The sequence below is a fragment of the Dipodomys merriami genome, unplaced genomic scaffold, assembly GCF_024711535.1.
Source record: "Dipodomys merriami isolate MVZ:Mamm:240054 unplaced genomic scaffold, mDipMer1.0.p SCAF_188, whole genome shotgun sequence".
Classification (NCBI taxonomy): domain Eukaryota; kingdom Metazoa; phylum Chordata; class Mammalia; order Rodentia; family Heteromyidae; genus Dipodomys; species Dipodomys merriami.
This window is the reverse complement of record NW_027203248.1, coordinates 1,331,698-1,345,818: the sequence shown is the minus strand read 5'-3', so window position 1 is coordinate 1,345,818 and position 14,121 is coordinate 1,331,698. Positions and strand designations below refer to the sequence as shown.

General features: G+C 35.4%; 1 protein-coding gene across 2 annotated transcripts in view; it reads left to right on the top strand.

Moving 5' to 3' along the window:
- Vwa8 (von Willebrand factor A domain containing 8) overlaps window positions 1-14,121 on the top strand; it is a 281,922-nt gene that overhangs the window by 96,587 nt on the left and 171,214 nt on the right. For both annotated transcript variants that reach the window (XM_070026692.1, XM_070026693.1), the window contains exons 17-20: window positions 703-818; window positions 2,961-3,067; window positions 7,451-7,557; window positions 12,045-12,116. In XM_070026692.1, the coding sequence (XP_069882793.1) occupies window positions 703-818; window positions 2,961-3,067; window positions 7,451-7,557; window positions 12,045-12,116 (402 nt within the window). The remainder of the gene's footprint in view (window positions 1-702; window positions 819-2,960; window positions 3,068-7,450; window positions 7,558-12,044; window positions 12,117-14,121) is intronic.

The following is a 14,121-nucleotide window of genomic DNA, read 5'->3' as shown; positions in this document are numbered from 1 at the left end:
GAAACTGAGGCTTAGAAAGATTAAGTAACGCTTCAAGGTTACATAGCTAACAAATAAGAACCCAGCTTGAATAACTTTAAAGCTAGTGGCTATTAGAACCACTAGATTATGCTCTCCACTGGGAGAATTTAAAGTTCAGTGAGCCTGTATTTACTGAGCACTCCCCATATCCTGGGCTCTATGTTAACAACTCTATGAATTTGAAGAAGTGCCAAGAAAACAAGATGAAATTATTCTGTAAGTATTGGGAAGGATTCCAAATAGCAAATAACAGACTCAAGTGACAAGCTGCTTGATACCCAGTTAGCACCTAAATTGCCTACAACTCTTCTTCTGTATTTCAGAAACCACTAGTTTGCATAAACCTTGAAGCATTTCCAGAATGTGTTAAAAAGTCAGCTGTCTGTAAGCAGAAACTATAACAGAGTAGTCAGTTTTACATAAGGATTATTCAAAAGATAGAACACCCTTCCCCTATCCAACTTCCCCTCCACAACATGCACTTAACAAAATTTAAATACTTTCAAGGATATCTTAAGTGTAAATTGGTTTCTGTTTCTTTTTATTTGTGATTCATTAACAACATGTATTTAAATTTGGATTTGTCTCTCAGGAGTAATGAATTCTGCTATGGTACCCATCTAAAGGGACCTTAACAAGTTGAAGCAAGATTCTTAACAGGCTATCTTTGCCTTTTAATAGGCACAATCCTTAGCATCATCTCTTTCTACCCGGCAACTGTTGCGGATTGCTCGCCGGCTGTCACAGTATCCTAATGAAAACCTTCACAGTGCTGTTACAAAAGCCTGCCTTTCCAGGTAACCCTGTTCTCCTTTCCCACTGAGTTCAAGTATCATAAGTTTCATTGATAGTCTATGTTCACTGGTCTGCAAAAAGCATTGGTCTGAACAGAAAGCTACTTCAACTTGGCCCTCAGTTATCAGGACTTACTTCAGGCAGTATATTATTTAGGCATAAAGAATTTTAAGACTAGGGGTATAGTAGGCAATATTTCTTATAGCTAAATTTGATTCCTTGTGTTACTTATTTCTCTCACAAATTTAGCAAATTATGTTTATAAATAGCATAGACTGTAAGTTATAGTAAATATCCCAATAATGTTTGTAAATTTAAAAATTAAAGCAACAAATGTAAATTAATACATTCCACAATTTAAGACTGCCTGAGATGCACAATGCCATTCTTTCTTTTTCTCTGTAGTACTTTTGTATAGTTCCATTTTTTAAACAAGGTCTTGCTTTGTAGCCCAAGTTGGCTCAAACTCAAAATCCCCTTACCTCAGACTCCTGATTTTGGCTTTGCAGATATAAGCCATCTCAGTCTTACTATTAATACTCCTCCCTCTATGTTTGCTACATACTTTGGAGGGCAGTGTAGAAGGATTTGAATAAAGGTTAGTGTGAAGATACATGAACAGGCAGCGTAGATTTCAAGGACGCGTGACAATGTCGACTAAGTCTAAGCCCATCCAGGTACTTTGACAGGAAGTGGAGATGTAGCTGCAGGGCCTGTGGGAGAGTACTGAGAGGAAGGTTAGGCTTAGTGCCAGGACAAGGGCTCAAGAGAGGACAGAATCCCAGTGACTGGGTATGTAAGATTGTTGAGGACATGGGCTTGAATAAGGCAATAATATAAGAATTGTGTGTGGTAGTACACGCCTATATGCCAGAACTTAGGAAGATGAGGCAGGTTTGTGAGTTCAAGGCCTGCCTGGGCTACATAGTAAACTCTGCTTCAGAAAATGCAAAATAAGACAAAAGAACTGTGAAGAAAAGTAACTGTGAACACAGATTAAATCTGACTTGATACGGAGATGATGAGCTACATACCTAGAATTATAGGACCAGGATGAGGTATTAGATAAGAGGTGCTGCCGCTTTGAATATTACAGGGACAGGAAATATGACCCCACAGTTCTTTACACTGTCAACTATTTGCCTTCTGGCTCACATCAGCTTCTCCACTATTAGAGTTTATATTTAAGCCTCTGAGAATTATCACTAAAGATTCATAGCTGTGTAGATTGAAATTAGAAGTGAGATGTTCTTAGTATGTTTATTTGGAATGCTGCACATATTGTGGTTAGTTTATAGTAGTGTAGCACAGGTAATCACGGATTAAAGATAATTTGAGTATACTCACGTAGAAAGAATCATAAATTATAGGCACTACTTTCTTTGTGGGGGTGGGAAAGCATTTCCTGTTCTAAGCTCAAGGTGCTCGTAGTCTGTTTGCAGTTGCAGAATCCTTCTGTCACTTCCCAAATTGTTGTTTTAACAATATATGTATAGAATATATAAAGAAGTATTTTTTTAATGGAAGGAAAAACTCAAGTTGGATAATCCTTCATTAAATAATTTCTATTAGAAGTAAAGAAAAATGTCACATCTATTACCACTGATTTAAATTTGTGATTGCCAGTTTAAAACAGACTTCAATGTTGCTGTTTTATCTACTTAGAAATGTACTCATTATCTTGCCCATGTAATTGTAACCCCTCTGTACAGTATTTTTACAATAAAAAAAGAAAATTTAACAAGCCAGTTACACAATAAACAAGATTTATCAGCTATATTAAAGTCACTGTGGAAGCAAATTGTTTTTAGTCTTATTCTGCAAAATGTTGTACATAAATGAATAATACTAATTATAGATGAGCTTTACTTAGTTATTAAAGGAGATTCCACAAATAAAATTCACACATTCTGTAAGTTTATATTTATACTAAAAGTTTATATGCTTTGGATTTCATAGATCTAGGCTGAAATTCTCAATTGTACTAAAATTCAGTGTGAGTATTAAAAGACATTCTGTGTGTGTGTATATATATATATATATATATATATATGCAAATATATATTCTGTATATGTATTAAAAGATACATAAGAAACAGACGAATTCAATGTTATCATCTTTCCTTTTTCTCTCCTTTCACCAGGTTTTTACCCAGCCTTGCTAGGTCAGCATTGGAGAAAAATCTGGCAGACGCTGCAATAGAAATAAATACTGATGATAATCTGGAGCCAGATCCCGTAAATTTCAAATGTAAGTACTTCTGGCAATTATTAAAACATTTGATAGTATTTTTTACTTTAATTTTAATAGAAATGTTTTTATTTTCTGTCCATTTTGTTTTATTTGTTGAGTTGAAGAAATATTTTTTTTAAGTATTTATTTCTGTATATCCTAGAACAGTTCTGCCCACTCACAAGAGTCACAATTGATAGTAATATATTAAAGGCTTTAAAAATTCCTTTTGTAGATCAACTTGTATAAATTTTTTTCCGTATCTATTTTACTATAGAATCTAGAATCTAATATAGAATCTAGTTCATGTGCTGTTCATACAACATCTCTATCTTGAGGACCACCAGTGTCCTGTAGACCTCTTGGATATGGCATGCCTTCTTACTCCATTTCTACCTAATTTCCTTTGGGCTACTTACCTATTCTTCAATTATAATACAATGCCAGCTTTTCCATTTTTAATAGTAATTACCTGGTTTATCAAAACACCAGTTGTCTGACCAACTTTCTAAAAGGAATATTGTAGCTGCAAAATGTAGTAGATGTTTTTTGATGATTAGTGCTGCACTAAAACAATTTGATATTAAGGAAATTGCATGACTTTTTTACAGTAAAATTATAAATCTGGGGGCTGGGAAGGTGGCTCCATGGTAGAGTGCTTGCCTTGCATGCGTGAGGCCCTGGGTTCGATTCCTCAGCAGAAAAAGCCAGAAGTGTTGCTGTGGCTGTGTAGTAGGGCACTAGCCTTGAGCTGAAGAGCTGAGGGACAATACCCAGGCCCAGAGTTGAGGCCCCACAACTGACAAAAAAAAAATTATAAATCTGATACATGGTTGGATCTAAATATACATTCAGCAGCAACTCAAAGAAACAGAACAACATGGGACTTGTAGCTTCATAGTGCTAGTTGATTGAAGCTATTAACATCCAAAGAAAGATTGTCATTTAGATTGCACTTTACTTTTCCCGTGACAGGTCACACAGTCAACAGTGCCCATTAGGTGTGATGTCGGGGTCTAAGTGATTAGATTTTTCACTTGACCTTTCCCCTTGACCTTTGAAGCTATCTGTGTGGCAAAAAATTCATTTTATTCATTCTTTTTATTAAGAGGCTTGCCCACCAAACAGCCTTCTCATAGTACTTGACTCTTCATTCTGATCCCCTTCCAAATAGTACAATGATTATGGAATTAGTATATTGTAACATGAAAGTCATGGTTTCCATTGTGATGTCGTACTTTGCAATTCTGGCTTTTTAAATCAAAATACATGTTTAAAAGCTGGATTTCCCTGTGTTGTGATGATAAAAATCAGGTTTTGAGCCTCAATGCTGAAGACCTTGAGAAAATTACCCAAATAATGTCATGCCATAAGATTTTTTTGTTGTTGTTGTTGTTCATGGGGCCAGAACTCTGGGCCTGAGCGCTGTCCCTCAGCTCTTCAGCTCAAGGCTAGCACTCTGCCACTGGAGCCATTGTGCCACTTCTGATTGTTTCTGCTTATGTGGCGGTGAGGAATCGCACCCAGGGCCTCATGCATGCAAGGCAAGCACTCTACCACTTAGCTACCTTCCCAGCCATGCCATAAGATTTCTTACAAGACACCTAGCTACTTTCTCTAAGTATTAGCATAAGCATTTATTAGTGTATTTCCCTGTGTGTGTGTGTGTGTGTGTGTGTGTGTGTGTGTGTGTGTGAGAGAGAGAGAGAGAGAGAGAGAGAGAGAGAGAGAATATAATTTCACAGGAAGCAGAGTATGTGTGTGGTGTGGTCCTGGGCATGAACTCAGGGCCTGGACACTGTCCCTTAGCTTTTTTGCTCAAGGATCATGCTCTACCTCTTGAGCCACAGCTCCACTTTCAGCTTTTTGGTAGTTTGGTAGTTGAAGGTAAGTGTTTCACAGTCTTTCCTATGCAGGCTAACCTCTGATCTCAACCACTTGAATAGGTAAGATTACAGATACATGCCAGTGACATCCCTTTTAGCTTGGAATTTTATCAATAAACATTGGTTAAGTGACTTATATTGTCATAAAGACTTACAAGTCTACTGAATGTATGTCTTTCATAAACAAGCAGAGTTTGAATCTGAAATTATATGTATTCTGGACATACAGGTATTTTAGTTGTTTTACTGCCACATTCCATTCTTTACCTTTAATATATTTAGATTTGGTCTCCTTTGGAGGCTTAATGGTAGTAAATAAATAGTAGATTCTCAGCTTGACAACACATGGCTTATAGAATTTGTGAATAACGTGGAAATGGCAGGGATCTATTGAAAGGAGGAATTACTTTTGAGATCTGCTTTGCTCTGGCTTGTAGAAGGCAGTAGTGATTAAACAAGGAGACAGTATAATTATTTTTAGTTCAAAATTTTAGTTCGTGATTCTCCACAGAAGCAAATGTTGCTTTCTCTTCTAGTTTTTCCAAATGGCTTAGCACAAAAATAGCTAGAAAAGAAACAAATTGAATTTCGTATTTGAACTAGAGGTAAATAAAGATGGGTGAATTGTTGAAGGGATTGTAATTATGTATCTGCTTGCTAGGGTATTTCCACAGGATGGAATTTTATTTGGAGTCAGAGGACTGAACACACTGTACTTAATAGAATGTCCAGTACACTAAATTCTATTTTAAGCTCTACTCATACTAGTTGGGTGATTTTAAGAAAACTGCTTAATTTATGTTTTCAGTTTCTTCATAATTTTAAGTTACTGGAAATAATAAGAGAATAAAAGAGCATAAATGTACTTTGGGTTCTTGTACATTAAAATCCTTTTTGGTTACTAATATTACAGTGCTATTGTAATATTACTATATTACTAATTTTACTTATATTATTATATGTACTACTATTTATCTTATATTATTTTTGGAAAATGTCAATCAACATGGATATTCGGTTACTTATAGGAATACAGATGAAGCTGGGCATTGGTGGCTCACACCTATAATCCTAGCTACTCAGGAGCTGAGATCTGAGGATCAAGGTTCAAAGCTAGCCGGGGCAGAAAAGTACATGAGACTCTTATCTCCAATTAACCACCAGAAAACCGGAAGTGGCACTGTGGCTCAAGTGATAGAGTGCTAGCTTTGACCTGAAGAGCTCAGGGAAAGCGCCTAGGCCCAGAGTTCAAGCTCCCATGACCGACCAAAAAAAAAAAAAAAAAAAAAAAGTACAAATGAAGCATATTCTGACTTCTGAAATTTGTTAATAATTTTCTGTTCCAATGATCTTATAATCTATTCTAGTCCAACTTCTAAAACAAATAGGGAACAACACAATAACAATTACTACAGAATAATTTTGTAATTATTTAGCAGAAGTTCCCAATTAGCTGGGTGTCATAATAACCTGGGTATTTATTTGAAAATAGAGATCTTTTCTGGACCACTGCTGAAAATGAGGGGTTTGTTCATCTGTACTTCTTTTTTGGAGGGTGGGGAGGTACATGGAGCATTCTACCACTTTGAGCTACTTCCTGTTTTTTACTGGTTAATTGGAGATAAGGGTCTCATGGACTTTCCTGACTAGGATGGCTTTGAACCATCATCCTCAGAGCTCAGTCTCCTGAGTAGCTAGGATTATAGACATGAGCCACCAATGCCTAGCCCACCTGCACTTTTTATTAGAGCTCTAGGGAATTCTCTTGTGGAGATTTGAGTATGACCAAAAGGATGATATTCAGGGTACTTCAGAGCATTTGAATATGTATTTGGCTTATGTATATAATTTAGACTCTGAAGAAGTTTCTTTTTTATTGTATAATAGTTTTATTTTTCTCATTTACTATTTTTACATTTTATGCACAAATATTATTATCTGAGTAAAAATAGAAAATAACTGTTTTATGTAAAATTACAAAACTGAAGAAGTTTCTGTATGGGACTTGACTGAATTCTAGGTTTTTAAAAAAATTATCAGTTCTATCTATATGTGTGACAGATACATTGTTTTAAATGAAGTTTATTGCATTTGGGAATGTTTTAGGCTGTGTATAGAGCTATGATATTTTATTATCCTCTTCAAGCTTTTTTCTTTTTTTCTCTTTCTTTTTGCCAGTCCTGGGGCTTGAACTCAAGGCCTGGGCACTGTCCCTGAGATGCTTTTGCTCAAGGCTAGCACTCTACCACTTGAGCCACAATGTCACTTCTGGCTTTTTCTGTTTATGTGGCACTGAGGAATCGAACCCAGGGCTTCATGCATGGTAGGCAAGCACTCTACCACTAAGCCACATTCCCAGCCCCAAGCTTATTTTTTGAGATGCTAAATTAAAATCCCTAGAGTTTGTATATGTTACAGAAGCTATTCTGCATTCTATGTTAGGTAGATTTGGCTTCTGTGGATATTATTTGTAGGACTTACCATGGTTAATTCCTTGTTCTTGTGGAATGTTCAGGTGAGGTAGAATCTGGATCTCTGCAGATTGGCACTGTGCGTGCACCAATATTCAATGCCCATGAGAAAATGAAAGTGCCGGATGTTCTCTTCTACAACAATGTTCAGGTAAAGGCATTGCTCTGTGTTCTTGGAGAAACAACCACATTCATTATCATACTTCATTCTGAGCCCAGTGATTCTGATGCTTCATTATATTTATCATACCCTAATTTCAGACCAGAGGATTAAAAATGAAATATCAAATATCTTTTATTAAAGCATTATAAAACTTAAAATTCTTTCCAGAGTTACTTAAAAATTGACAAAGTTGCTACTATGATTAGGCTTGTAGATTTTATTCACATACATACACAAACTGTATAAGACTAGACTTCAGATTAATAAAATGTATACACTAGTAAATTTAAAATGTAACTACTCTCCTTTTGCTTGCTCTTTAGTTAAATTATTTAGTAGTTCAAGAAGAATTCATTTTATAACCCCTTTTCCACATACCTCTTTTCTTTTCCTGCAAATTACTACAGTTTTTCTTTTCCTTGTCTTTTGTTTCAAGGGACTATGGTAGAGACTTTCTTATTTATAAACAGTTATAGCCTTCCCACCAACACACAGTAATGCCTAGAAAGTTTATTATAGATGTTCACTTTAACAAGATACTTTTCAGTGAAAATTACTTATACTATGTTTTTTCAGATTTTCTATTGATTATATTATTTCTTTTATAATTAAGAATACATTTCTCTAATATTTATTAATTTGTATATAAACAATCACATCTTCTTTACAAATTATGGTTACTGTTTTCACTATATTAAGGCGTTAGCAAAACAAAAGTAGAATTTCTTTTCATGTATGACCTTCTCCATTTCTGTTTGTTATTCAAGGAGTATCCTAATTTATATGTTTAAAGATACTAAATGTATGTATGGAAGGTTTCTAAGCAAATTCTTCTGTCTCAAAAATCTTGGTTAAAAATAATCTATACTATTTATGGCATAGCAAAAGACATAACCCTAACTTGTTTTTATTCCTTCTATGCCTAGTTAATATGAGTTTTACTTGTCTTTAGGAACATGAGTGTTTTTGAATAATCCAGTAAAGTTATATATGAATCATAGGACAAATGTGCTATCAGATAAACAAAAGTCATGATTAGAAGGAAAATATACTATTTCCAAGTATTGAAGAAATCATACTATGTCCACATAGTGGAAAGGAACAAAGAAAAAAAAAGAATCAGAAAACCATTACTGGTGACAGTTGGCAAACCCCACAGTTATGAAGGTTGAAAAGACTTCACAGCATATAGATATGTAGGAAATTCATAAGAAGGAGGACTTTTGTGCCTCTGAACACAGTGTCTGTTGTGATGGTGTTTATGACATAGACACTGAGGACTGGGAACTTTATGCAGAGGGCCTAAGGGACTTTCTGTAACCTGTCTCCAAATGCACCTTCTCCTCTTAAAGCATTATGACTTAGCCACTAATGAAAAAAATTCTAGCTGTATTAATTTGTGTGACAGTGGCTGGATTAAATTTCCATTTGTGGCATGTTACTGTTTTCTAATGTCACACTTTATCTTTGGAGCAATAATCTTCAGTTTCTTTTACAGATTTGGTGCATCTCATCTTGTTCTATGTGCTGTTGCCCTTGTAACACATCATATTGAAACTGATATTCAAAATGTCTTCTTCCTTATCACTTGGGAACAGCTCTGTTTATTGTGAATGTCCAGCAAATATCCTGGCACTACTGAATAAATGCTGAGGGCATTAATAAAAAAATGAATAAGATTTTGAATGTTCACGGCGAGGAGTATTATTTCATTTTGTTAAGTAATATTGCACTTGGAGCAGTGAGTGGGAGACATTTGAGCAAAGGGGAATTAGTAGTCTCTTAATAAGGCCAAAGAGCTGTAGGTCACATCATAGGGTTGTTTAGGAGGTAGAGTGTGTGGAATTCTATGTTAGATGAAAGACAAAGACTCTCGGGACAGTCTGTTGGGAAAGTGAACTAAAGAGAAGTGAAAATTATTCTAAGCTATGCCCTTGACTGGAATCTAGTGTAGGAGAAGAAAAGTAGTAGGAGATGAGGCTGCAGAATGTAGGTCAAGAATGTAAGGAGTAACCTTTTTTCCTAAAGTATTATGAGTTATTTTGGGAGTTTTGAAAAATGAAGTGACAAGATTTGAACAAAATACCTGGGTCAATAATGAGAACTCATTGGCTAAGAGAGAGACTGAATTTATAGTCACGAAGTTGTCTCGTAAAAATCTAGGCCACAGATGATAAAACTTTGAATCCAAGCTGTGGTGAGAGAAGAGAAAGAATAGATATAGTTGAGTTTTTTGATGGGTGGGCAGGTGGCTTAATAGTGAAGAGTTGGTGTTTAACTGAATCTTGATAAGAGAAGAACAAAGTAGATAGAGATATAGCTGATTCCAGGGGTTTGGTTTGGAGGCAGAAAATGATTCTATTAATTTTGGGAAAAGATACAGAATGATGAAGAAAGGTAAATAGAATCTAATGAGCCAAGTTTGAATGTTGTGAACTTAGGAGACTAGGAAAGAACTAAGCAATTGAGTAGTCTCTGAGAAATTGATGGTCAGCGTAGAGTTAGTAGATGAGACCATGAGATAGATGAGAGGATTCGGGGAGTACATACAGCTCTTTGTGTGCAGATGTGCTGGTACCCAACTTCACACATAGCTCTAACCCTACCCCCAGGCATGTGCCTGTATGCTAGTAGGCACAACATGCTTTGTCCTATCTTGTGATATTAAAGCCAGGTAAAAAGGTAATGTAGAACAAATGAAAATCAACACCAGAAGGGGTTGCTACAACAAGATGATCTATCCAGAGATTATGGAGAAAAATAGTTAGAGAGGTAAGAAGGAACAGGAAAGACAGACAATACAGAGAATCATTAAGAACTTTGTGAGACATGGTGGTTTATGCCTGTAAGTCCAGGGCTTGGAAGGCTGAGGCAAGAGGATTTAGAGTTCAAGACCAGCCTGGGCTACATGGTGATTTATACAACAGTCTAGGCTACATAATGAGACCCTGTCTCAAAAACCAAAATGAAGCAAAACCAAAAGGCAAAAAGAAAAGAGACAAAAGGAAGAGAAGAGAAGGGGAGAAAGGGAGGGAAGGAGAGAGGAACAAGAGGGAAGCAGTGAAGAAAGGGAAGGAAGGGGAAGAAATCATCATGCTGAAATACCAAGAGGTTAAGACAAGAATTATACTGGCAGTGACTTTAGTAAATGTTTATTGATTTATCTGGTTAGATGTAATGGGGTTTAAAGTAGGAAGGTAGATGAGTAGTAAAGAAGAAAAGAATAGAAATGCCTATACAACTGTTTATTCCAAGCATATGTGATGTAGATTAGCCCATTTGTTTTAGGAAGAATTTAGTGTTGTGTTGAAATTGACTTTTTAACTTAGTTAAAAGGAAGGTCTGCTGAAGAACGCAGTTTTAGAGGATTTTCTAGGACTCCCTTTCAGAGGGCAACCACACATCTCAGTTTGCTGCTTTTAAGGTAGTTCCTGTTTACACTTGTTGACCCAGAATAATTATTAGTACTGTCTTTTTATTTTTAAGTATGTTCCAGAATGACAATGAGCGGATATGCTCACTTCACTTTAAACCTTCTTAAAACTCTTTAAGTTCCTAATGTATCTAATTTTAAAAAGCAAACAACTACCAAGATAAACATCAGAGAAATACTCATCTGTTCTTAAAGGAGGGAGACAAATCTTATTTTTCTTATAAGAAAGAAACTGAAAAAAATACTGCTAAATTTTGACAAGTAGAAGGAAAATTTTCTGCTGTCAAAAGCCAAGTTAAAAAAGAAAAGTAAATGACACACTAGAAAAAATCTCTATATTGTATAGGAAATAACAGAAGATTAATTTGTCTTTCTTAGACATAGGAACTTTAATATCTTCAGTTCTTAGGAGATGGTTATTAGTTTGGTGCAAACCAAGAGAAAGTAAGTAAGGATATTAATTGTGCTGGGAGGTAGTTCTTTCCCTTGCCTCCAGTGACCCTTTGTAACCTACTTATGGGTGTCCTATTTTTTCAAGACACAAAAGAGCAATGTAGTTTGCCTCTGTAGCTATTGTGAACAAATTTAGTCTTGTTCTTTTAATCTATCTTGTCAAAATTTAAATAAACTAGGAAAGGTAAAGATTATATATTGTAAAGTTATACATAACTTTGGAAACAAGTTAGTCTAAAATAAAAGTCACTGTTTAGAAAGCCTCCATATAGTTACATGAGGAAGTATCAATTTAAATGTTAAATTATAAGCCAGTACAACAGAATTTTAATAAAATAGATGAATTAGAAAAACTCTGAAATAATTGGTCTGTGGCTTGGTCTTGCTCAGATGGATTCAAATTTTCAGTATCATTAACCAAACTGTCACATAACAAATTGATTGTATAACTTATTTATACCCATAACATTAACTCTGTTTTATAGAAAATAAAATCAGTCTTTTTATCATAATAGGTACCTATATAGTTAATCTGATATTCACCTTGATTTGCACAGTACAGTTGACTTCTGGTCTTCTTTTTGTCTAGCACATGATAGTGATGGAAGATATGCTCAAAGACTTTCTCCTTGGAGAGCACCTGTTATTAGTTGGAAACCAGGTGAGTTTTGGCTGGAACCCAAGCACTAATGAATAGATGATGGTAATGGCTTCAGGTGTCTTAGTATTAGAATAAGTTTCTGAAAATGATCCCCCCCCCACAATACAATAAAGTGATAAAATGATAGATTGATGTAAGAATGGAGAGTCTGCTACCTTCTAAATCTTAGTTACCTCAAGGCTTAAGTCAAACCTCTACTTGACCTCCATCATCCTGTCTACTTCCTTTATGAGTACTTATACGTCTTGCCCACATCTGTCACCCTAGTTTTGTTCACCATCATCTATCATTTGATAGATGCACCCTGCTTATGCCCACTAGAAACTTCTTTCCACCAGCAGCCAGATAGATATTAACAACAAAAATGTGATTCAGTCTCTATTTTGCTTAAAAGGGCTTCCCATAATTTTTAAAGATGATTTAAGTCTTCAGGATGATGAACAGTACTGCAGGATTGGGACTCTGCCCATCTCCCCCATCCCAGGCATGTGCCCCTTCTTTCTCTCTCTGTTAGATTTGATCTTCCTGTAGTTTCTTGTCTCTGCTCTAGGTCTCAGTCATGTTTTTCTTTCTACATAAAACATTCCCTTTCCTCTCCTCCCACACCCTCTCCTGACTTCTGTGAGGAAGTCCTTTCCCTGAGTTAAATTCTACTTCTCTTCATTCTGTCCCTTCTATTACACTGGCCATATGATACCTTATGGTAGTATGATACCTTATCTTTGTGTTCCCCAGGAAGGGGACATGTTTCTCTCTGTTCATCTCTGACTTGAATGTCTAGATGTGGATTGAGGACTGTTGACTGACAGCTCTTATGGGTGTTATCACTGGTGTTGTCACTCAAATGTATGACAGCTATCTTAGGAAAATGCTTGCTTTTAATCACATGATTTGTTTTGAAACCAGTTTGTAGCATTTGATCAATTTCCTTCCTTTCGATTGTTAAAACATTAAATGATGATTATTCAGAAAAGAAAGTGAATTTGAAGTGAAGCTTTAGGGATTAAGAATCGACAAAGAAGTCAACAGGGAGTTGTCATAATTATACAATAAAATATAATGGATGCTCTTAATAAAGCTGCTTGCAGAGAATGTCATCTAAATATCCTTCAGTTTGCAAACTAGAAACTGGATGAAGTCCATGAAAGAACTTTTGAACAGTTGGATTTTTAACTAGAGGTGTTCCAGAAAATTGCTCTGTTAACCAGTGGCAGGGTTTACAGATAGAGAAATTAAAGGAACTGTGTGTTAATTTAAGTTTATCTCAAAGTTTATTGCCTTTATTGAATTTAAGCCTGCCTTTTCCTTGTAGGTAAAAACAATCCCATAAGCAACAATTGCCATAGAAGGATAAAGTTGCTTGCCTCTTGCCTCTTACTTTGGTGAAATAAATAAGATACAGTTTTTAAAATTCTTTATTTTCTGTGTGGGATTTTGTGGCACATAGTCTTTCCAGGAAGTGAATCAGAATTGCTGCCTTTCAACCAAATGGGATAGGGTGCCCTAAAATTACACATTAAATGATCACTTAGGGCAGAATGCTGAGTATCATAGAACCACCATAGTATACTGTCACACACACTGTTTTCTACCCACTGTAATTGTATCATTACATGTTTTTTCATACAATTAGGAGTTTTATTTGTTTATTATTATAACATGACCTTCTCTTTAACAAAAAGAGAGATAGCTATTTATTTTCTAACCAATGAGCTTTTTTTCCCCCAGTTCTAGCTTGAGAATAAATTTCCTGCTTTCCTCATCTTTCTATACCAGCGTTTTGCTTTGTAGAGTTGTATTCTATTTGACACACAAAATATTTATGGTGAAATATTTGGGTTTGTAGAACTATATTCTGTTTGATACACTAAATATTTATGGTAAAAATTTGGAGTCATAAAACCAGTTACATCATTTCTTTTTGATTAAAAACTCCCTAAGAAAAACTTCTCTGTGAGGGTAAGAATGCTTGAGTTTTGAGGAAGAATTGAATTTTATTGGATTT